Source organism: Kogia breviceps, chromosome 2 (assembly GCF_026419965.1).
Source record: "Kogia breviceps isolate mKogBre1 chromosome 2, mKogBre1 haplotype 1, whole genome shotgun sequence".
Classification (NCBI taxonomy): domain Eukaryota; kingdom Metazoa; phylum Chordata; class Mammalia; order Artiodactyla; family Physeteridae; genus Kogia; species Kogia breviceps.
In genome coordinates, this window is record NC_081311.1 from 28,565,890 (window position 1) to 28,590,653 (window position 24,764).

At 38.0% G+C, this 24,764-nt stretch overlaps 2 protein-coding genes across 15 annotated transcripts in view; both read left to right on the forward strand.

Moving 5' to 3' along the window:
• CHUK (component of inhibitor of nuclear factor kappa B kinase complex) overlaps nucleotides 1–2,619 on the forward strand; it is a 33,736-nt gene extending 31,117 nt beyond the window's left edge. For 2 of the 4 annotated variants that reach the window (XM_059054701.2, XM_067024870.1), the window contains exons 20-21: nucleotides 525–624; nucleotides 1,376–2,377. In XM_059054701.2, the coding sequence (XP_058910684.1) occupies nucleotides 525–593 (69 nt within the window). In that variant the 3' untranslated portion in view covers nucleotides 594–624; nucleotides 1,376–2,377. Of the gene's footprint in view, nucleotides 1–524; nucleotides 625–1,375 lie in introns of all 4 variants that reach the window. The other 2 variants (XR_010838850.1, XM_059054700.2) reach the window with 2 other exon arrangements.
• Nucleotides 2,620–4,558: 1,939 nt separating this feature from the next.
• ERLIN1 (ER lipid raft associated 1) overlaps nucleotides 4,559–24,764 on the forward strand; it is a 46,503-nt gene continuing 26,297 nt past the window's right edge. The window contains exons 1-7 of one of the 11 annotated variants that reach the window (XM_067024875.1): nucleotides 4,559–4,693; nucleotides 5,012–5,135; nucleotides 7,170–7,251; nucleotides 17,035–17,081; nucleotides 18,455–18,516; nucleotides 21,848–21,973; nucleotides 24,052–24,125. In XM_067024875.1, the coding sequence (XP_066880976.1) occupies nucleotides 5,023–5,135; nucleotides 7,170–7,251; nucleotides 17,035–17,081; nucleotides 18,455–18,516; nucleotides 21,848–21,973; nucleotides 24,052–24,125 (504 nt within the window). In that variant the 5' untranslated portion in view covers nucleotides 4,559–4,693; nucleotides 5,012–5,022. Of the gene's footprint in view, nucleotides 4,752–4,801; nucleotides 4,964–5,011; nucleotides 5,136–7,169; nucleotides 7,252–17,034; nucleotides 17,082–18,454; nucleotides 18,517–21,847; nucleotides 21,974–24,051; nucleotides 24,126–24,764 lie in introns of those variants that run through there. The other 10 variants (XM_059054776.2, XM_059054779.2, XM_067024872.1 and 7 more) reach the window with 10 other exon arrangements.

The following is a 24,764-nucleotide window of genomic DNA, read 5'->3' on the forward strand; positions in this document are numbered from 1 at the left end:
TCAGGAATCAGCTTGCTTGTTTTCTTTCTTATTGCTGTCATCTGTATTTTCCAAACAGTTTTTTTCACCTTCCCTGATATTTGCAGAAAAGATTGTAATTTTGTATCTCCTCCCCTACATGTGTATCTCTGAAGTAAGCATGCTGATGTTTTTACTACTTATAAGGAAAGGGAAATGTTTCAGAAACAGAGATCTTTCATCTAGCTGTGCCACAGGATCTCTTCCCCCCGCCCCCAGTGAGCATTTTCAGGGGGAAAAAGTTGTATATAAGTGTCACTTATATTTCAGAGGAAAATCGGATTGCAGTTATAGTGGACTCATTATTAGAGCTGGGCAGAGGCAGCAGCTTGGAGTAACAAACAGGACTTTTGCCTCTGGGTGGGAGGGATGAGGAAACTGAAGACTACAGGAATCAGCTGCATTGGGTTGCAGGGCTGCAGTGTTGTCGGAAGGGCAGAATCATCCTGACCCTGAAGACCAGAAAATAGAGGAAATTCGTATGCCTCTTTGCTTTCATTCCACAGGGATACTTTAGCACAAATAATAGAAGAAAATTTGAACTGTCTTGGCCTTTTAAGCACTATTATGCATGAAGCAAATGAGAAACAAGGCAACAGTATGATGGTAAGTTTTATATGGATATGGATGTCTGTTTTAGGTATGTTGGGTGCAAAGGATTTAACTTTCCATGCTAGATTTATCTGGCATTCGGGATGCAGATGGGGAATAGAGCTCAGAGGAAAGAGCATTTGAAGAATGCTTGACCTCAACTCCCCATCTTCTCTTACTCATGGATGTACTAGGATTATGTCATCAGTTATCTTCAACAATAGCATTTTTGGTCAAGTTAAATGAGTAGTGAGCTTTCTTTGCAGTGTGACCACTGAAATCGAATGGTTTGTACTTTTTTGCTTCAGCAATCAATTTTCTCCAAAAGATTGGACATGATTTGTACTATAATTCAAATATAGTAACTGCTGTGTGCAAAAGAATAACGTTAATATGGTTATAATTTATAGAAGTGTTTATATGAAGATTTAGTTACTGTGAATTATTGATTTGTTAAAACTTGAAGAAACTACAATAAAATGTTTACTGAATTAACTTTCACTACATTTAGTCTTGATGTTAATTCTTTGTTATTTCCTCTTCCATTAATTATTTGCTTCAAATATTTATAAAAACTCTGAAATATTTTTTTTAGTTAGCAGAAAAGGTAACCTAAACTCTTTAATTGTAATTTATTTGTACTTTTGGTTTTTCACCTTTTGATTATAAAATGTCCAAATATACAGAAAACTTGCAGAAATGAACACCCATATACCTACCACTTTTAGTCAATATCTAATTGTAACTTTTTCATGCCTGGTTTTAGAATCTTGATTGGAGTTGGTTAACAGAATGACTTGCCATTTACTGACTGTCCCAAACCTATGAAGTTGTTGCTGCAAATGTTGGAAATTTGTTTTTCTCTTATGAAACCATTCTTCAGACACCAATCAATGGAAGAAATGACTATGATCAGAAACTACACATGATTTCACAGTGCAATATTTTGACTCTGGATAATTTTAACCTCTGAACAGATAGAATTTAATGAGTCAGTGGACTTGTTCAAATACTACAGCTACTTAGGAGCATCGTTGGAATCCATTTGTCTTCAAACTTGATAAAACATTACTTATTTAACTTGACTATCTTTCAGCATTTAACTTTTGGGCATAAGGCCAAAGTAGTGTATACAGAGAAGAAAATCTCAACTAATATGTATTCTAAGTAAAAATTGTTTGCCTGTGTTTCTGTGGAAGAGACTGCTTTCAAGTAGAATTGTACTTCTTGAAGAATAAACCCTACCTCCTTGTGTTGCACTCAACAGTGCTTTTCCTGGCATCATAAGGAGTTAGTTTAATCCCATTTTAAATTTCAATCCCAAATGCACATTTGACTGTATCCCTTTCCTACAGAAGGGATTGTGCATCTGTGCCTTTAATACCAGTTGATTCGTTCAGATCTTTTTAAGTGTGCTATGTGTATATGTATTTAAGATGTACATTTAATAATATCAAAGAAAAGATGCCTGTTAATTTATAATGTATTTGAAAGCTTATCTGTGTTTTCATTTGTAAAAATGGGTCTTTTGTTTAAGGAATCTTTCATGTCTTGTCATATAAATTTATAAAAGTCTGTACTCCTGATCTGTAATTCCAAAACCCAAAAAGTTCTGATAACAAGGTTTTTCATAAGCTTGGTGACAGAATTCACCTGCTTGCACATCCAACGTGAACTGACATTGAATCTATCCCATTTAGTGTGAATTTTTTTTTTTTTTTTTTTTTTTTTTTTTGCTGTAGAAATATTAACATGTTTGCTTGTTTGGGGGTAGGGTGCTGCCACAGACCCTGCCTGGGGTTTATGTAGTATGGTATATGCACTGAATTACCTTTCTAAAATCTGAAAATTTCATAATTCTGAAACACCTGGCCCCAAGGGTTTCAGGTAAAGGATTGTGGATCTATCATCTGTTAAATAATTTAGGTGTTATGTGTTTAAAAAGAATTTTGAAATTCTTTTGTATTCTAGACAGTTTTTCACTTTGTGTATTAAATAATTTTTAAATTACTTTTTGAACCTCTATTCACTAAAATCAGATTATAATAATTGAATATGCTTTGGGAAAATGTGAAGATTCTATGAAGCAGAGTTGGAGCACAGAATAACATACTGGGCTCTCAGTGTACTTTCCTTAGGAATGAAACAAGACTTACGGTAAAGACAGTATTGGGTAGCTTCTTTAATATAGTCTTTTCTCCTGAGATGTCCTGTCGACACTATCCATGTCTAAAAACTGTGCTCATACCTTGCCCTATAAACTGCTGTCTTAGTTACACCATCCCCATTTTTGCTAGTAGTGTCATTTTCCCAGTCATCTAAGTTTGAGACCTTGGGGTTGTCTTCTCCTAACTCTAGTCATCTGGTACTTCTGTTTCTCTGAATATGGACATTCTGACTACCAGCTGTTAAAATAGGTAGTCTCTCTCTTCTCCAGTTCTAGAAGGTTTTAATCAATAAACATTTATTGGGTACCTATTGCTTGGAAGATATTGAGCAAAATGGGAAGATCAGAAAAGTTAACACAGGCAGTACAATAAGAATGTTTATTTGGAATGAAATTATTGTTAAAGGATTTTTTAAATGATCATGCATTTTCTATATATTGTAATGACTGATAAAAGATCTGGTAGAGGGTGGGGCCTTTTTATGGTTTGTGGCTGATATGATCTCAGGCTAGCCTGATTTGTGTGAATGTAAGGGCAAGTGGTGTGAGTCAGAAGTCTTTTATAGTGCAATCATCTCAAATTTGCTTATGATACATGAGTTGAACACTATTTATTGGCTGACAACTTTTCAGAGTTAAGTGTCAGTTGTGCATTATATCCATTTCATTCCCTAATTCAAGCAATATTATGAAAAACTAAGAGAATCCATTCAGAAAACAGAGGCTGGACAAGTTATTTTTTATTCTCTTTGCTTTTTATCAGTTAAAATCGCTAAGCTCTGCAAATAACATTTATCTGGTACAGACAAGGTCCCATACATTCCTAGGTAGTAGAAGTCAAATGAATGATACAGGTAAGTGCATTTATTGAAGGGAGAAGGTACAGTGGTCTGGGAGGGCTTCCTTTAAAGAAGATTTTAATTGATTCTATTTACCTCTTCCCATTTCCACTGTTACTACCATTGTAACCTTGGGCCTGCACTTTCCTAACAACTTGGCTTCCCTGTCTCTTGTCGCCACTCTAAGCCACTTCGTAGACTCACTGGCCCTAAGGTACTGCTTTCCCATACTTCCCTGCCCAAGAGGTTACAGAGCCCTCCAACCTTTGTCTACCTTGTCCAGTTGTGGTCCCACTGCTAGCCTTTCAAGGCTTACACCATTACTGCCCAACCTCTTCTAACATGCTGACCTTATTTCCTTTGTATCCATCTTTCTTATTCCCATCTCTACTCTTTCACTTTGTCCTGTTTCCGGTAATACATGCAGGTAATGCATAATTTAAAAGAACAGAAAAATATGTAGTGAAAAAGTCTGTATTCTCTAGCCATCCAGTTTTCCCTCCCTACAGAAAAAGTGCATTCGAGCCTTTCAAAATCTGGGCCTAGCCTAGCATCCCACTCCTTTCCATCACACAGGCTTCAAGGAAGCTCAAATGCTCATTGTCTTCAGTCTTCCCAGAGGACCCTCCAACACACACGCACGTTTACGTGCTTATTAGTTTATTCTGTTCTTATTGCTTGGATGGCTTTCATAAAAACCTCACTGGATCAGCATTCTGCCACGTTAATAGGTGACTGCTCAAGAACACGCTGACCAGTCCCTTGTCTCAGAGGTCCTCTCCGTTCCTCTGCCTCCTTCCTTACTCCACATTGCCGATTTCCCGTCTCTTCCGGAGCAGGAAACCAGCAGTACACAATGGAGAGCCCACGTACCTTCGCGCGAGATAGGTCGGCGGGCGGCGGCGAGAATTTTGTCCCGTCCGCTCCCCGTCTCTAGTCGCGGGTCGAGCGCGGCGTCGGTGCGCGTGTCCGCGCAGCCGCAGTGCCCCGCGGGTGGGCGGGGCCGGCTCTTGGCGGCGGTTGGTGCGGCCCGGGTGGAGACTTCACGTGTACGCGGGGGGCGGTGCGTCACTGATCGGTGAGGCGCGGCCGAGGGGTCGGCGTCTGTCCGGAGTCTGCAGCTGGCCCCCTTCTCAGTTAGTGCTTTCCCCTGGGCGGGGAGGAGCGGCTGTTGGGAGGGGGGTGGTGTCAAGACGCTCACCGAGCAGGGGCGACCCACGGGCCGGCTCGCGCGGAGGGGTTGGCGACGGGGAAGCGGGCTCTGCGAGGAGGGAAAGAGGCACAGGACTCCTCCGCTCGGCCTACGGGAGTGGGCGAGGTCGCCGGAGGGCGAGGTGGAAAACGGAAGGTAGGCCTGTCACTCACGGGGCTGGGGCTCCGTTCCTTCCTCATCCAGGAGGAGCTAGGATGAATATGACTCAAGCACGCGTTCTGGTGGCTGGAGTGGTGGGTCTGGTGGTTGTCCTCCTCTACGCCTCCATCCACAAGATCGAGGAAGGACACCTGGCCGTGTACTACAGGTGAGCGGCACGTGCAGTCAGCTCAGGTTTTAGAGCAGGTAGAAGGGAGACTCGCATTAGAGTCTGGGAAGTTGTTCTCTCTGCGGTGTCAGGGAGCTCTTTCCAGTCCTAGGAAGTGACTTTCGTCGCAGCTCTAGGGAGAGTATGGGAGCTGTGGCAGGCTTTTGCAGAGCATCCTCCAGGTGTTGGACAGTTTCAGTGCTATGTACATTGTGTGCAGAGGTTAAGACTCCATGCAGTTGTTCCTAGTAGTCAGTAAATTCAGTCATTTGCAGGAAAAAATGAAGGGTGGAAGGCAGTGGTGACTCCACCTGTGGCTGAAGAAATGGATCAATCATTGTTAAATTCCATACAACTGTACTGGTTTTTAGTTTGCAGCTGTAGGTGCTATTTAGAAACTCTGGTCCTGTTTATGGTTGTTTCTTAGATTTTTTTTTATTCCTTTAAAAAGTTCTGGTGTCTGGTCTGGGCTTGTAAGGCCATTAAGACCATGACAGTTGTTAAATTCCTGGACCTCGGGAGACAAACACAGGACTGTGACAGACACATCCTCCTCCTACCTTTCCCTGTCGTTTCAAGTTGTGGAAAGCCGTGGTGTGGAATGTGTTGATCTCTAGCTGAGATGAATAGCTTTTCCTTCAACATAGTTACCACCAGTTCTTTTGATATAGACAGAGGACAGTTTGGAGAAATTGCAATAACGATGTGTTTGAAAGAGCTTCAACTTTTTGCTGGCTTCTGTCATCCCATAAAACCAATATTTCTACTTTTAGATCCATCCTGAGTCTTAGAAACAGTCTTCCCTGTGAAGCACTAATTTCAAATACAATTTTAGTGGTATGTCTTAGCAGGTGGGGTGTCTGGCATTTAAAAAATGACGGATTAGTCTCTATTTCCCTCTAGTTCAGCATTGTCTTCCTGATAGTAAAGCCAAGGAAAGAACATTTCAAGGTATGGCTCTCAAAAAATTAGGGATGGACCTCAAACAGTTCATCTTTTATTAGTTATTTGTTATGAATTCTTTACAAACCTATTTATATTTTTAAGATAGGAAGGTAAGTTATGTTAATTTACTATTCATTATGTAAAATAGGACTTCTTTTTTATATTTGCCTCCAAATTACCTCCTTTTTATAACTTGCAAGATGTGCTTTCATGTTTCTCACATTCCAGAATTTGGTGAACAAGTCCACACTTACATCTATTTGTAGTCTTATCCCCTCACGCTTTATCTTTCCGTGCTAATTTTTTGTTGTTGTTGATTTTATAGAGGCTTTATGCCCCCAGTATTTTTTTCTTTGTTCCAAATAAGTTTCTTTTTTTATTAAAAAAAATTGTTTAAATTGTTAATTTACAATGTTGTGTTTCAAGTGTATAGCAAAGTGATTCAGTTATATATATATTTATTTGTATATATTATTTTTTAGATTATTTTCTATTATAGGTTATTACAAAATATTGAATATAGTTCCCTATGCTATACAGAAGGTCCTTGTTGTTTACCTATTTTATATATAGTAGTGTGTATGTTAATCGCCCCCAACATTTTAATTGCTTTGTAGGTAGATTAAAAGAATATTGAGCATCAGAAATTTTCTCCTTCCTTGAAAGTTTGTGTTATCTGTTTTTTTTCAGCCTGGTGATTAAATGTATTGTGTTTTGATCTGGCTCACGCTGTGTACAATTAAAGTACATCAGCTGAGAGCCATTCGAATTTTTTTCACAAGTAGTTCTCAAAAGGTTAAAGACCAAAGAGAATCTTTATACCTGAGAGTGGTGCTGGAGACCCAGAGGTATGGTTGGTAGAACTTGTGAAACAAGGTGTAACATGGGCAGTTTAATTTGATATTTTCGCTTTTGTAGGTGTGGCAGATATTTTAGGGACCAGCAGTTGTTCATCATTAGTAACTCATATTAGTGAGGCTTTGGTAGATCAATAGCATGAGTAAGAGTGAATATTTATTATAGCATTTTAGATTTGGAAAGAGAATTTCTCTTTTTATAATCTTGTCAAATTGAAACATCTTTTTGCAGGGGAGGAGCTTTACTAACTAGCCCCAGTGGACCAGGCTATCATATCATGTTGCCTTTCATTACTACGTTCAGATCTGTGCAGGTGAGTGATTCCTAGGGAAGCCCCCACACTGGATAGACAGGTGCGAGTGGAACAGTGACCACATTCAAGGGTGGAGATAGAGTTCCTTATTTCTTAAGCTAATGGTAGTATTTACTTAAATGTACAGTTAAAAGTTCAGAGTACAGTTGTCACAGCATAAGTTATGGTTTTGAACCACGTCACTCTCTTGAGGTATATTAGAAGGATGAGCTAGGCAGCTTGGAAGGACTCACTTCTCCCATCTATGTAGTGGTATGCAGCAGGTTTTCTGTTGATGCTGTCAAAATAAAAGCAGGACTTTGAAACACAACTAGAGATATAAACACAACTAGAGATATATAAAAGTGGTAACTTGGTTTAGAATGGTGTTTGCTTTCCATAAAGGCAAGCTCCTGGGCTACTGTTAACATGGAGGATCTGAATTTTTATACACAGCTTCTCTGCTTCACATTTTTGCCTGGAACATTAAGCATAATTTTATGTGGCACCTTAGTGAGTGTTCTATTTTGACAGCATCCCAGAATATCTTGATTAAGCAGCTGGTTCTTGAGAACAGACACTTAGTAAATATCTTTTGAGGTAACAAGATGACAAAACAGGATTAGATTGTTACTACTTTTGCAGGCACTGTGTGATTATAAATCTTTGGATTCAGAAGTTTGTCTGCTATCCGCTGCTAATTTTTCAGGGCTCGGGAAAAATTCAATGTATTTAATCTTGTAATTTAAAGTCTAGGCTTCCTGCTAAGTGAGATATTCATTATGAATACTTAAATCCTCCAGATTTCCCTCCAATTCCTTTTTAGATGGCTTGGGGCAAGAATTGTGTCTGTTAAAGTGAAGTATAGTGTTCTTCCCCTAGTCAGACTGATTTCCATATTGTTTTCCCATATTTATTCACTCTTGCCTAGGCTGATGCTGTCACCTCTTCTCTCACCATCTCTCTCTCTCTCTCTCTCTTTTTAAAATATGTTTATTGGAGTATAATTGCTTTACAATAGTGTGTTAGTTTCTGCTTTATAACAAAGTGAATCAGTTATACATATACATATGTTCCCATATCTCTTCCCTCTTGCGTCTCCCTCCCTCCCACCCTCCCACCCTCCCTATCCCGCCCCTCTAGGTGGTCACAAACCACCTAGCTGATCTCCCTGTGCCATGCGGCTGCTTCCCACTAGCTATCCACCCTACGATTGGTAGTGTATATATTTCCATGCCACTCTCTCACTTCGTCACAGCTTACCCTTCCCCGTCCCCATATCCTAAGTCCATGCTCTAGTAGGTCTGTGTTTTATTCCCGTCCTACCCCTAGGCTCTTTGTGACATTTTTTCCCCTTAGATTCCATATATATGTGTTAGCATACAATATTTGTTTTTCTACTTTTGACTTACTTCACTCTGTATGACAGACTCTAGGTCCATCCACGTCACTACAAATAACTCAATTTCGTTTTTTTATGGCTGAGTAATATTTGTATATATTGCCACATCTTCATTATCCATTCATCTGTCGATGGACACTTAGGTTGCTTCCATGTCCTGGTTATAGTAAATAGAGCTGCAGTGAACATTTTGGTACATGACTCTTCTTGAATTATGGTTTTCTCAGGGTATATGCCCAGTAGTGGGATTGCTGGGTCGTATGGTAGTTCTATTTGTAGTTTTTTAAGGAACCTCCATACTGTTCTCCATAGTGGCTGTATCAATTTACATTCCCACCAGCAGTGCAAGAGGGTTCCCTTTTCTCCAAACCCTCTCCAGCATTTATTGTTTCTAGATTTTTTGATGATGGCTATTCTGGCCAGTGTGAGATGATATCTCATTGTAGTTTTGATTTGCATTTCTATAATGATTAATGATGTTGAGCATTCTTTCATGTGTTTGTTGGCAATCTGTATACCTTCTTTGGAGAAATGTCTATTTAGGTCTTCTGCCCATTTTTGGATTGGGTTGTTTGTTTTTTTGTTATTGAGCTGCATGAGCTGCTTATAAATTTTAGAGATTAATCCTTTGTCAGTTGCTTCATTTGCAACTATTTTCTCCCATTCTGAGGGTTGTGTTTTGGTCTTGTTTATGGTATCCTTTGCTGTGCAAAAGCTTTTAAGTTTCATTAGGTCCCATTTGTTTATTTTTGTTTTTATTTCCATTTCTCTAGGAGGTGGGTCAAAAAGAATCTTGCTGTGATTTATGTCATAGAGTGTTCTGCCTATGTTTTCCTCTAAGAGTTTTATAGTGTCTGGCCTAACATTTAGCTCTTTAACACATTTTGAGTTTATTTTTGTGTATGGTGTTAGAGAGTGTTCTAATTTCATTCTTTTACATGTACCTGTCCAGTTTTCCCAGCACCACTTATTGAAGAGGCTGTCTTTTCTTCACTGTATATTCTTGCTTTCTTTATCAAAGATAAGGTGACCATATGTGTGGGTTTATCTCTGGGCTTTCTATCCTGTTCCATTGATCTATATTTCTGTTTTTGTGCCAGTACCATACTGTCTTGATTACTGTAGCTTTGTAGTATAGTCTGAAGTCAGGGAGCCTGATTCCTCCAGCTTCATTTTTCATTCTCAAGATTGCTTTGGCTATTCGGGGTCTTTTGTGTTTCCATACAAATTGTGAAATTTTTTGTTCTAGTTCTGTAAAAAAATGCCAGTGGTAGTTTGATAGGGATCGCATTGAATCTGTAGATTGCTTTGGGTAGTAGAGTCATTTTCACAATGTTGATTCTTCCAATCCAAGAACATGGTATATCTCTCCATCTATTTATATCTTCTTTAATTTCTTTCATCAGTGTCTTATAATTTTCTGCATACAGGTCTTTTGTCTCCTTAGGTAGGTTTATTCCTAGATATTTTATTCTTTTTGTTGCAATGGTAAATGGGAGTGTTTTCTTAATTACACTCTCAGATTTTTCATCATTAGTGTATAAGAATGCCAGAGATTTCCATGCATTAATTTTGTATCCTGCTACTTTACCAAATTCATTGATTAGCTAGCTCTAGTACTTTTCTGGTAGCATCTTTAGGATTCTCTGTGTATAGTGTCTGGTCATCTGCAAACAGTGACAGCTTTACTTCTTCTTTTCCAATTTGTATTCCTTTTGTTTCTTTTTCTTCTCTGATTGCTATGTCTAGAACTTCCAAAACTATGTTGAATACGAGTGGTGAGAGTGGGCAACCTTGTCTTGTTCCTGATATTAGTGGAAATGGTTTCAGTTTTTCACCATTGAGGACGATGTTGGCTGTGGGTTTGTCATATATGGCCTTTATTATGTTGAGGAAAGTCCCCTCTGCCTACTTTCTGCAGGGTTTTTATCATAAATGGGTGTTGAATTTTGTCAAAAGCTTTCTCTGCATCTATTGAGATGATCATATGGTTTTTCTCCTTCAGTTTGTTGATATGGTGTATCACGTTGATTGATTTGCGTATATTGAAGAATCCTTGCATTCCTGGAATAAACCCCACTTGATCATGGTGTATGATCCTTTTAATGTGCTGTTGGATTCTGTTTGCTAGTATTTTGTTGAGGATTTTTGCATCTATGTTCATCAGTGATATTGGCCTGTAGTTTTCTTTCTTTGTGACGTCTTTGTCTGGTTTTGGTATCAGGGTGATGGTGGCTTCATAGAATGAGTTTGGGAGTGTTCCTCCCTCTGCTATCTTTTGGAAGAGTTTGAGAAGGATAGGTGTTAGCTCTTCTCTGAATGTTTGATAGAATTCGCCTGTGAAGCCATCTGGTCCTGGGCTTTTGTTTGTTGGATGATTTTTAATCACAGTTTCAATTTCAGTGCTTGTGATTGGTCTGTTCATATTTTCTATTTCTTCCTGGTTCAGTCTGAGCAGGTTGTGCATTTCTGAGAATTTGTCCATTTCTTCAAGGTTGTCCATTTTATTGGCATAGAGTTGCTTGTAGTAATCTATCATAATCTTTTGTATTTCTGCATTGTCCGTTGTTACTTCTCCTTTTTCATTTCTAATTCTATTGATTTGAGTCTTCTCCCTTTTTTCCTTGATGAGTCTGGCTAATGGTTTATCAATTTTGTTTATCTTCTCAAAGAACCGGCTTTTAGTTTTATTGATCTTTGCTATCGTTCCTTCATTTCTTTTTCATTTATTTCTGCTCTGATTTTTATGATTTCTTCGCTTCTGCTAAATTTGGGGTTTTTTAGTTCTTTCTCTAATTGTTTTAGGTGCAAGGTTAGGTTGTTTATTCTAGATGTTTCCTGTTTCTTAAGGTAGGACTGTATTGCTATAAACTTCCCTCTTAGAACTGCTTTTGCTGCATCTCATAGGTTTTGGGTCGTCGTGTCTCCATTGTCATTTGTTTCTAGGTATTTTTTGATTTCCTCTTTGATTTCTTCAGTGATCACTTCATTATTAAGTAGTGTATTGTTTAGCCTCCATGTGTTTGTATTTTTTACAGATCTTTTCCGGTAATTGATATCTAGTCTCATAGCGTTGTGGTTGGAAAAGATGCTTGATAAGATTTCAGTTTTCTTAAATTTACCAAGGCTAGATTTGTGACCCAAAATGTGATCTGTCCTGAAGAATGTTCCATGAAAAAAATTTTAAAAAGTAAAAAATAAAAAAAAAATTAAAAAAAAAAAAAAAAAAAAGAATGTTCCATGAGCACTTGAGAAAAATGTGTATTGTGTTGTTTTTGGATGGAATGTCCTATAAATATCAATTAAGTCCATCTTGTTTAATGTATCATTTAAAACTTGTGTTTCCTTATTTATTTTCATTTTGGATGATCTGTCCATTGGTGAAAGTGGGGTGTTAAAGTCCTCTACTCTGATTGTGTTACTGTTGATTTCTCCTTTTATGGCTGTTAGTATTTGCCTTATGCATTGAGGTGCTCCTATGTTGGGTGCATAAATATTTACAATTGTTATATCTTCTTCATGGATCGATCCCTTGATCATTATGTAGTGTCCTTCTTTGTCTCCTGTAATAGTCTTTATTTTAAAGTCTATTTTGTCTGATATGAGAATTGCTACTCCAGCTTTCTTCTGATTTCCATTTGCATGGAATATCTTTTTCCATCCCCTCACTATCAGTCTGTATGTGTCCCTGGGTCTGAAGTGGGTCTCTTGTAGACAGCATATATATGGGTCTTGTTTTTGTATCCATTCAGCCAGTCTATGTCTTTTGGTTGGAGCATTTAATCCATTTACATTTAAGGTAATTATCGATATGTATGTTCCTATTACCATTTACTTAATTGTTTCAGGTTTGTTATTGTAGGTCTTTTCCTTCTCTGTGTTTCTTTCCTAGAGAAGTTCCTTTAGCATTTGTTGTAAAGCTGGTTTGGTGGTGCTGAACTCTCTCAGCTTTTGCTTGTCTATGTTAAAGTTTTAATTTCTCCATCAAATCTGAATGAGATACTTGTTGGGTAGAGTAATCTTGGTTGTAGGTTTTTCTCCTTCATCACTTTAAATATGTCCTGCCACTCCCTTCTGGCTTGCAGAGTTTCTGCTGAAAGATCAGCTGTTAACCTTATGGGGATTCCCTTGTGTGTTATTTGTTGTTTTTCCCTTGCTGCTTTTAATATGTTTTCTTTGTATTTAATTTTTGATAGTTTGATTAATATGTGTCTTGGCGTGTTTATCCTTGGGTTTATCCTGTATGGGACTCTCTGTGCTTCCTGGACTTGATTAACTTTCCTTTCCCATATTAGGGAAGTTTTCAAGTATAATCTTTTCAAATATTTTCTCAGTCCCTTTCTTTTTCTTTTCTTCTTCTGGGACCCCTAGAATTCGAATGTTGTTGTGTTTAGTGTTTTCCCAGAGGTCTCTGAGACTGTCCTCAGTTCCTTTCATTCTTTTTTCTTTATTCTGCTCTGCAGTAGTTATTTCCACTATTTTATCTTCCAGGTCACTTATCCGTTCTTCTGCCTCAGTTATTCTGCTATTGATCCCATCTAGAGTATTTTTAATTTCATTTATTGTGTTGTTCATCGTTGCTTGCTTCCTCTTTAGTTCTTCCAGGTCCTTGTTAAATGTTTCTTGCATTTTGTCTATTCTATTTCCAAGATTTTGGATCATCTTTACTATCACCATCTCTCTCTTTATTCCTTATTTCCTGTCTAAATCTTGCCAGCCTTTTTGGGGCTCATCACAAATCCTTCTCCTCCTCTTCCATAGCCTTTAAAGTCTATATTGTAAATTTTGGCCCTTGATCTTATTTCCTTTAATAATGTTGTCTTATATTGTTCTCTTAAGATTTTGTGTGAATTTTTTTTTCCAGAAAGTCTCCAAGCTTCTTGAAGGCAGGGGTCATAACACGTTTATATTTCTGACCTTTCTCCTTGTGGTGAAAGTTGTTAAATTGAGCTGATTTCTCTGGAAGCGGTATGGTGTAGTGAACATGGGGCCAGAAACCTGTAAACTAGGTTCTGGCTCTGGCTCTGCCACTAATTGTTTACATGACTTTTCAGAAATCCCTTAACCATTCTAGACTTCAGTTACTTTTCTGTGAAACAAGGGATTTTATTTGTATGAACCTATCAAAAGCTTAAATAGTCTATATTGATGTTATCAATGGCATCATCAGACCCTTAGAGATGAGGGGCTTTTTTAGATCTTGTTCAAAGCCAGGCAGATTTGTCTCTGCCTTCCTGGAGCTTAGTATGTTGAGTCATACTGATGCCGAGATATATAAAAGAGATACAGGGTTTCCCTGGTGGCACAGTGGTTGAGAGTCCGCCTGCCAATGCAGGGGACACAGGTTCATGCCCCGGTCAGGGAGGATCCCACATGCCGCAGAGTGGCTGGGCCTGTGAGCCATGGCTGCTGAGCCTGCACGTCTGGAGCCTGTGCTCCGCAGCGGGAGAGGCCAAAACAGTGAGAGGCCCGCATACCGCAAAAAAAAAAAAAGAGATACAGACAATAAACAAATAGATTTTAGAGTTTAATTACATATATAACAAATACACAGTGGGTATGTTTATATATTTGTGTGTGTGTGTGTGTGTGTGTGTGTGTGTGTGTGTATTCAAACATATATACACACACACACACAGAGTGATAAACTATCATAAGAAATGAAAATGAGGTACTTCCCTGGTGGCGCAGTGGTTAAGAATCCGCCTGCCAATGCAGGGGACACGGGTTCAAGCCCTGGTCCGGGTATATCCCACATGCTGCGGAGCAGCTAAGCCTTTGCACCGCAACTACTGAGCCTGTGCTCTAGAGCCCATGAGCCACACCTGCTGAGCCTGCGTGCCACAGCTACTGAAGCCTGTGTACTTAGAGCCCATGCTCCGCAACAAGAGAAGCCACTGCAATGAGAAGCCCGCGCACCACAATGAAGAGTAGCCCCCGCTCGCCACAACTAGAGAAAGCCTGTGCACAGCAACGAAGACCCAACTCAGCCATAAATAAATAAATAAATAAATAAATAATCTTATTTTTAAAAAAGAAGAAATGAAATTGAAATTAGTAAAAATATTTACTGCTGGAGTCAGTGTGACTAAATAGAAATGGTCTGTCTTTATATGTGAAACTGTAACGTTCTAGGAAAGAATTGTATTAATAAAACCCTTTTAAGGGACTTCCCTGGTGGCAGAGTGGTTGCGAGTTGTTTTCATAAGAATGAGATAAAGAAACTTATTTTTAGGAATTTTTGGAACACATTAGAAGACATAGCTTATATAAACAAAGGGCTTAACAGACTTGGCATTTGAAAGGAATATTTAAGAAGCATCTTGGGGAAATGTGAGATCCCCATATATGATGTAAGAAAAAAAAACTTTAGAAAAATACAAAAACCTTCAGCCTTAAAAATATATATTTATGTAACAAAACCAAAGACTTTTAAAATAAACACTTATACTGGGAAAATAATTTTTGAGGTAATATAGAAGAAGTATAAAAGTACAAGAACGGCTTCCCTGGTGGCACAGTGGTTGAGAGTCCGCCTGCCGGTGCAGGGGATACGGGTTTGTGCCCCGGTCCGGGAAGATCCCACATGCCGCGGAGTGGCTGGGCGCGTGAGCCGTGGCCACTGAGCCTGTGCGTCCGGAGCCTGTGCTCCGCAACGGGAGAGACCACAACAGTGAGAGGCCCGCGTACTGCAAAAAAAAAAAAAAAAAAAAGTACATGAAGATAGGATGTTAAATTGAAGTTTTAACATTTGAACTCTTTCCTAGTTCTACTTGGTTTGAAAATTGACTAGAGAATGTCCTTTAGGTTTAAATAGGAATGTATATTTAAAGTTGATTTGGAAGTTGAATTTGGTTAATGTTTTGAAGGAAATAAAATAAATTGAGCTCACCTCTCTATCAACTTCCCTCACTCTACCTAGATCCTGTCACTAGTGTTTACTATTACCCTTTTAACCACAGACTTAATATTCTATTCTTTTTCCTCCTGGAATTTTATATGAAACTAGTTATCAAATCCCTTCTCTATTGTATCTCCTGGGTTGAAAGCTTTAAATTTCCATGACCTTTTCTACATTAACCTAAATAAATTACTACTTTAGCTTCCCAGCTGGTTTTCTTGCCTCCAGATATGATAGATAATGAAAACCACAACACACATAAGCAAAGGAATGAAGGAAAAGTCCTATTTTTGAAAGGTTTGTTTGTGGCTTTGTATAAGATGGACTAGGGAGAGCACAAGCCCCCCAGCAAACATTCAGGACCCGCTACCTAACATCATCATGTTCTCTTCTCAGAGTTTCACCTCTCATCTATATTGTCCCTTCTGCTCCAGGCAAGCCAGCTGCTTCCCGACACCTGTACCCACAGTTTGTCCTTAACTTTGTGTATTTGAGTAGATATGTATTGAATGTAAGATGCTTCTCTGCCTTATCTGTTCTTATTTCTCCTTCTCTAGACTGGGCATATAAATATTTCATCTCAGAGAGCTTTTCAAATGATTATTTTACTCTATCACTTAATACCTAACAATTCAGTCTATACTCTGTTATTTGTACCTGTTATGGATTGCTTTGTAAGGATTTTATCTCCTGTGTTGGACTGTGAGCTATTTGGAAACCAGGACCATGCTTCTTATTTCCATTGTATTCCATAAAATACTATGTTGCTGTGGGCTCAATATGGTGCAGTGTGTCCAGAGTATACTCATTATGTGCTCACCTGTTGGAAGCCTTCAAGTGCAATAGGGAGTCATTCTGGATCCGAACCAAGTTGTGACAGGGGCAGAGTAATTAAGTACCAGATGGTTGGTTCACAAGGAGAAAGCAGTGCTGATGGTGGCATTTCTGTTAAAAAGGAAATTGAGAGACTGTCTGAGAAATCTCTAGGACCGGAACTAAAATATTGACTATAGCTTTAGAGGAAAAGGTTGGTGTTGAGCTCAAGGGCCCCTCTGAGTTGAAGACTGCTTGTATGCATATAATAGTTATCTTTTGCCTTCATTATAACCATTAATATTAGCAGTGGAATCAGAGTTCAGAGTACAAATCCTAGCAGTAGTATCCTTTTGGGTAGTCCTTGTAGTTTGCAGTCCCAGGCCAGCTCCATGCAAATAAGGGACTGACTGAGAGATTGAACATTGACACTTTCAGATTGAGCATTGAAGCTTTCCTGGTGCATCTTGACTCAGACATTAAATGTAAAATATTCTGTCTCTAGTCTTTCATGTTTGCCAGGATACAAAAAGAGATTGCTCTGATAGCTAATCTTTGGGGACTAAAATTGTAATGGAGCTCTCCTGTACTTACCTTTCAGCAGTTCTCTAGAGATTTTCCTTTGGGACCAGTGGTTCTTTGATGATATGTGTGCTGAGTATTGATGAGATATTTTTTTCCTTCCCAGACAACACTGCAAACTGATGAAGTTAAGAACGTGCCTTGTGGAACAAGGTAAGCGTTCCCCTTGCTTACCAACCTCCCTTTGGTTCAGATGTATTTTCTGTTCATAAGCTGTGATCACTTAAACATCTTTCAAATAGGCATCGTAGTAACCCAGGGGGATTTCTCTTCTGAGCATTATTTGAGAAAAGCCCGGTCTCCAAATAGGACCTTTCCATCTTAGGAGCCATTTTAAACTAACAGTAGATAGTTTAAAATGAAATCAGCTCACCTTGTCATCTGTAGTATTAGATGCCATCTGATTTAGAGTTTCTGATTCAGTAGGTCTGGAATGAGACCCGAGAATATGCATTTCTAGCAGAAGTCCCAGGTGATCCTGAGCTGCTCTGAGGAACCTTACTTTGAAAAATCACTGCTGTAAAGTTTTGGGGCAAGGAAGGCAAGCAAGGCCCAAATTATTTTTAGAGTATAATCAGTACATTGAATTGTATCAGAAGAAGAGTATAAAGTTCAGTGTATGTTTTAAATTCTGTATTTTAAATGACCAAAATATCACAGAAATGTTCTTAAAGGGGGAGTAAATTCTCTCTGTTTTAAGTTAACGTATTTGATCCAAGTTCTCCCTAGGTCTATCTGTAACTTTTTTATGGATTCCCTTTAGAGATGACTCAAAATTGGCAGCTGATGAGATGTTGGGTAAATTTTATTTTTATCTCCATGCTTTCCTGTATTTGTCAGATTTTTTTCATTGAGCAGGTATTATGCTTTTTTATCAGAAAAAAAAAATGTTGTAAGTTGGTAGGAAGCCTGAGTTGTATAGTTTCAAAATCTCTTAACTTCATGTATCTTAAATTGAGGTTCACATGTTCCTAAGGGTCTGTGCTGGTAGGCCAGGAAGTATAGGAAGCCATTAATTAACAAGACCTATCTTTCTGGAGTGTCAGTTTTACTTCAAGGTTTGGGGGAAAATTCTTCTTTTCATATTAGAATAAATACAGATGAAAATAGATTAAGATAAGGCAGGGAATCAAAAGAATTTCAGCCTGTGGCTGGCCTCCATACCTCTGGGGAACCACTTTACGTGATTCCTTGATGGAGAAGTTAGAAAAGGCACTGCCTTAGCTGTTGGCTTCATTTAATAAGGGCAAAGTGCTAAGCAGCTCTAGGTTATAGGTCTAGTCTTCCTGTGAGCTGATTTTGATCACAGCAGTTACAGAGATGAGCTTTTGGTTATGAGAGAGCCAGGTGAGTGTGTGCAGGGTCATTTGAGTAGTGATCAGTGAGGTCAGTTTAATCAGTAGTATATGTCTTTAGATTTTCCTTCTAAATTTCTATCATGTGGGATTTGTTTGATGATGTAGAATTAATCTAGGAACATAATAGGTTTGTATTTGGCTCACATTTTTCCATTTCTCTGTTTTTAGTGGTGGGGTCATGATCTATATTGACCGAATAGAAGTGGTTAATATGTTGGCCCCTTGTGCAGGTATGGTACCCATCTATTCTGTTATAGTTATAATCAGAGTATCTGTAACTGAGAGATTCTCTAAGGAATAGGAATAGATTCCCTAAGGAAAGTTTTATGACCTCATTCATTTCTGATATATATTAAAAAAAATAATCGCTGGAATATTTTCCATTCCTAGGGAATGGCGACAGAAATAGGTCACAAATCCTGGACAGAGTTGACTTTCTGCAACTGTATGGGTTACTCTGAGCTGAGCTGAGTGTATCTAAGAACAAGACAGTCATTGATTATTTCTAGAATTTCTAGAAAGTAGCATTTTATCCAGTCAGGATGAGAAATAATATCCTTACATGTTAAAAGTCTATAACTGATCAGTTACTTGGCTACATTGATTTGTGACCATAGAAAAATCTTTTCTAGTTGAGATTTGCTACAACTTGAAAAGCAATCTGAAAGTCCTCAGTGTGGGGAGAACATTTTCTTGGTAAAAGATGAAAACTCACAGAGATGGAGTACTGTTCAAATCAAAAACTTAGTTAGGAGTTCTGAAGTAAGATTGACCTTTTTAATGTTTGATGTTTTTTCGTAATTTTTTTTATTGTGACAAAATACATGTAACATAAAATTTACCTTCTTAACCACCTTTAAATACTCAGTGGACATTACATACATTCACATTGTTATGCAACCATCACCAGCATCCATCTCCATAACTCTTTTCATCTTGCAAAACTGAAACTCCCTACCCACTAAACAAGAACTCCTCATGCACCCCCTCTGCCAGCCCTGGCAACCACTGTTTCTGTCTTTTTGACATTTCTGTCTGTACTTTCTTTCTCTATGAATTTGACTACTCCAGGAACCTCATAAATGGAATCATATAGTATTTGTCTTTTTGTGACTGGCTTATTTCACTAAGCATAATGTCCTCAGGGTTCATCCATGTTATAGTAGCATGTGTCAGAATTTCCTTCCTTTTTAAGGCTGATAATATTCCATTGTATGTATATACCACATTTTGTTTATCCATTCATCCATTGATGGACACTTGGATTACTTCCACATTTTAGCTATTGTGAATAATACTACTATGAACATGGGTGTACTTGGGTTTCTTCGAGACCCTGCTTTCAATCAAAAGATCTGCCATTTTCAGAAGACCTAAATGGACATTTCTCCAAAGAAGACATACAGATGGCCAAGAGGCACATGAAAAGCTGCTCAACATCACTAATTATTAGAGAAATGCAAATCAGCACTACAATGAGATATCACCTCACACCAGTCAGAATGGCCATCATTTAAAAGTCTACAAATAACAAATGCTGGAGAGGGTGTGGAGAAAAGGGAACCCCCCTACACTGTTGGTGGGAATGTAAATTGGTGCAGCCACTATGGAAAACAGTGTGGAGGTTCCTCAAAAGACCAAAAATAGAGCTGTCATATGATCCCGCAATCCTACTTCTGGGCATGTACCCAGACAAAACTATAATTTGAAAAGATACATGCACCCCAGTGTTCATTGCAGCACTATTCACAGTACCCAAGAGATGGAAACAACCTAAGTGTCCATTGACAGATGAATGGATAAAGAAGATGTGGTACATACATGCCGTGGAATACTACTCAGCCATAAAAAAGAATGAAATAATGTCATTTTGCAGCCACATGGATGGACCTAGAGATTGTCATACTAAGTAAAGTAAGTCAGAAAGACAAATACCATATGATATCACTTATATGTGGAATCTAAAGTGTGACACAAATGAACTTATCTATGAAACAGAAACAGGACAGACTTATGGTTGCTGTGGGGGAGGGGTGGATTGGGAGTTTGGGATTAGCAGATGCAAACTATTATATAGAAAACGGATAAACAACAAGGTCCTACTGTATAGCACAGGGAACTCAATTCAATATCCTGTGATAAACCATAATGGAAAAGAACATGAAAAAGAATGTGTATATATGTATAACTGTATCACTTTTTATACAGTAGAAATTAACACAACATTGTAAATCAACTATAATAAAATAAATTTTTAAAAAAGATCTGCCATTTTATTTTTATCCTTACTACTAAAATTTGCATGCTTACTATGTCAGGATATTGTGTTGGCAAAAACAATTTTAAAAGGTGAAACTAGAGCCTTTGCCTTAAAGGCTTTTTATTTTACTTGAGAAGACATGATACTGATCTAATATATATATATATACATATATATGTATATATATATATTCACATATATATGTATATATATAGGTATGTAAAGTCATGCTAAGTTTCATGTCACTGGTACAGGCACAAATAGCAAAAGAATTTCAGAAGAGAGAGCAACCTGTATTACTATCAAGTGGATTTGGATTATATTTTTCAGCAATTAAGTATTTCCCTGTCTTTTATCATCTACTTTCCCTGGTCACAAATCAGTGGAATGGACTATGATTGAAAAAATAGAAGAAGGGGAGATAGTGCTCGTTTTCTGGCCAGAGATAAAGAGGAAACTATTGTATCACCAACTCATTTGGAAATCACCAAGAGCATGAGTTAGTCAGCGAGTATTTATTGATGGCCTGTTCATCTGTTGTGATCTGGAATCCGGTTACATCTAGTATCCTCCGTGGGAAGGCGAGTAGAGCAAGTCTTGGATTTGAAGGGTGAAAGCATGTTTTAATAAGTAGGGCACGGGTTCTGGCATGTTCTAGTATGTACCCTTAGGCACATTTCTGAAATTCTGTTTCTCAGTTTCATATTATGCAAAATAAGGAGATTTTTTTGTGAGAATTAAGTGTTAATGTATATAAATTGCCTGATATAAAGTCTGGCCCAGAAATGTTAACTTCTTTCCTTTCTAGCCTGTCATTTTTTTTTTTAACAGCCTTTAAAAACTGCCTTTTTGAAAATGGTCTTTTGGAGCTGTCTCCTTTCATTCCCACTGTTCCTCAATTAGTTCAGGCCCTCTTTACCTCTTAGCTAAACTTTTACCTTGCAGTGATTGCTTTACACTTCCCCTGCCTCTGATTTATATGCCTTACAATTCATTTTCACTCTGCTGCCAAAGTACAGATCTTATTGTGTCATGCCCTTGCTCAATCTTTGACAGTTCCTTATTACCTCCAAGATAATATATACTCTCCTCAGTATGGAATTTGAAGTTTGCGCATTAGAATTGCAAATGCAGTAATATCTGGAGAATAAGGCACGAGGAACACATCAAGGCTTGGAGTTGTGTTTCATGTTTTCACTATTTCATTGGCACTTTTCCTCATGTATATTTTATCACTGTAACTTTTACCTTGGCTGAATTAGAGGATACACAGATGAACATGGATAGTACCTCTCTTTCAGTGTTTGATATCGTGAGGAACTACACTGCAGATTATGACAAGACCTTAATCTTCAATAAAATCCACCATGAACTGAACCAGTTTTGCAGTGCCCACACGCTTCAAGAAGTTTACATTGAATTGTTTGGTAAGTGTCTCATTTGTTTTAAATATATAAATAACCAATTAGAAATCTTGTTCAACTTGTCTGTGAATGCTATAATAATATTAGTAAACATTATGCTATTTGAGCATTTCTTCTGAATTTATAATAGAGCAATTGTCTTTAAAATATTCTTTATCTTAAGTTTAAAATTGCTTAAATTTGCTTAAAATGGCTTAAATTAAGCAAATAGTTACTCAAACAAGATATTTTAAGAATGATAACCATTTTCTGAAATATAAAGTATGTAGCTTGGTAGAGATTGGAAAAAGATCATTTGTTACGAACTATATTCTTTTTTAAAAATTAATTAATTAATTAATTTTATTTTTGGTTGCGCTGGGTCTTCGTTGCTGCACGCGGACTTTCTCTAGTTGCAGCGAGCAGGGGCTGCTCTTCGTTGCGGTGCGCAGACTTCTCATTGCGGTGGCTTCTCTTGTTATGGAGCACAGGCTCTAGGCATGCGGGCTTCAGTAGTTGTGGCATGTGAGCTCAGTAGTTGTGGCGCATGGGCTTAGTTGCTCCGCAGCATGTGGGATCTTCCTGGACCAGGGATCAAACCTATGTCCCCTGCATTGGCAGGTGGATTCTTAACCACTGTGCCACCAGGGAAGTCCCAGACTATATTCGGTTTTTACTATGATAATTTACTGAAAATTAGCTTTGTTGCTAGTTTAATAGATAATTTGGAGAGATTAAGAACCTGTGTCTTGGAGTTTCCCAAGACCCACTCCCACGTTTGATGATTTGCTAGGAGGACTGACAGGATTCAGTATAATCATACTCACAGCTAAGATGTACTACAGCAAAAGGATACAAAGCAGAAGGAAAAGGCACTTGGGTGAAGTCTGAAGGAAATCAGGCACAAGCTTTCAAGAGTCTTCTCCCAGTGGAGTCATGCAGAATACACTTAATTACTCCAGCATTGAATTGTAACAACACATGTGAGATGTTGTCTGCTGGAGAAGACTCTCATTAGAGACTCTCTATGCAGGATTTTTACTGTGGGCTGGTTATGTAGGTACCCTCTGCCTAGCATATACCAATATTCCAGATTCCCAGAAGGAAAGTAGATGTTCAGCATAAAACACATTGTTTGAATAAACAATTTAGGCACAGTGAGTCATTGTTATCAGTTCTGGGGATAGAGGGAATGCTCTCCAAATCCATGACCCCAGGTGACAGCCAGAGGCCAAATTGCAAACAGGCCTTTCTAAGGATAGTCGTTTCAGGCTTGCTATGTTGACTCTCTTCTGGACAAGTTACTTTTCATTTGTGGTAGGAAAGCTCTAGCCAAGGATTGGGTTGCTGCTATTGGCTGCTCACTTCTCCCTTCTGGAATTCTTAGTGAATTTCTTAGAGGCAGGCATAGGGATGGTTAATCAATTTAGAAATCTACCAATTGATTCCTCATTGATGATTGAGAACTATTGGGGTGGTGTTTGAGAAAACTGGTCTGTCCTTAATTGTCACATCACTGGTTATTTAATAATGGGGAAAGTACTGTTGAGGTGGATAGAAAATTCATGAGTTACAAAGCCAAGTGAAGTGACATCTTTATTGTCCATTCTTGTGTGCTTCAAGGACCTTCCTATGAGCCTTTCCCCCACCCTCTCTGTTTTTAAATCCAAAATAATTGGCAGAGGTCCATGGAAATGAAATTTAGTTACTTGGGAATTTGGATAAAGATTGACTGAAGATGAAAATTTGATTTTTTAGAGAATCAGGACACATATTAAGTAACAACACTGAATTAAGATATTAGAAACCTAGATTCTCCATTTATTTGATAAACTTCAAGTAACTGCTTGTCATCTTTCCTTCTTAATTTCTTTGTTCCGTAATTCCTCACAATTTTTCCTCACACAAAAGGAAAACTATATATATACATATATATATATATATTTGTTTTCATATGTGTGTGAAATGGTTTAAGCTCTATAAAAGAATAGTACCATGGAAACTTTAGGTCTAATTATGATTGGTTTTGTTTAAATGTTAATACAATGTAAGGAAATTTTTTTGAGTGTAATGAAAGCTGTTGTTCTTGGCTTCAAAAACAGATCAAATAGATGAAAACCTCAAGCAAGCTCTGCAGAAAGATTTAAATGTCATGGCCCCAGGCCTCACCATACAGGTAAGCCCTTCTCCTAGGGAAATTCTTTGGGAATTTTGAGAGCTTTGTATTAATTGTCTTTTCATCAGACTGTTTGTTCAGCAGTTATTTAATTATAGGGGTAGGGTGATTTACAGAATATCTTTCTCAGTTATGGATGGCATTTTTTTCTGAACTCTTGGAACAGATAAGAAGTAAAATCCATATACAGCTATGTATGTGTGGCATCATTTAGATACAGTAATGGTTATAAATCAGCTTAAGACTAATCCTTGCCCTCAGTAAGATTATGAAAAAGAATTTCACGTGTAAAATTTGAATAATAATTCTAGACAAAGTATTAATTGACGGATGAATTGATTGGATGATTATTGCTCTAAGAGTTTAAAGAACATTTCAAGAGAGTCTGCCTGGAAATGACTGGTTGAGTTGAGATTTTATTGATAGGTAGGTCTGGAAGAATTAATAGGATTTATAAGGTGGAAAAGAGTAAGGAAGATATTTCAGGTGTGTGGAAAGACCTGAGTAAAAGCAAGGTAGCAGAAGAATTTAGTGGTGGTGTGGTGGTGGCAGTGGCACTGGGAGATAGAGTGGTGAGAATGACTGCTTTTTTGGGGTATTTTTTTCAGATTGGGTTGAAATCCACTAGTAGGTTCTAAA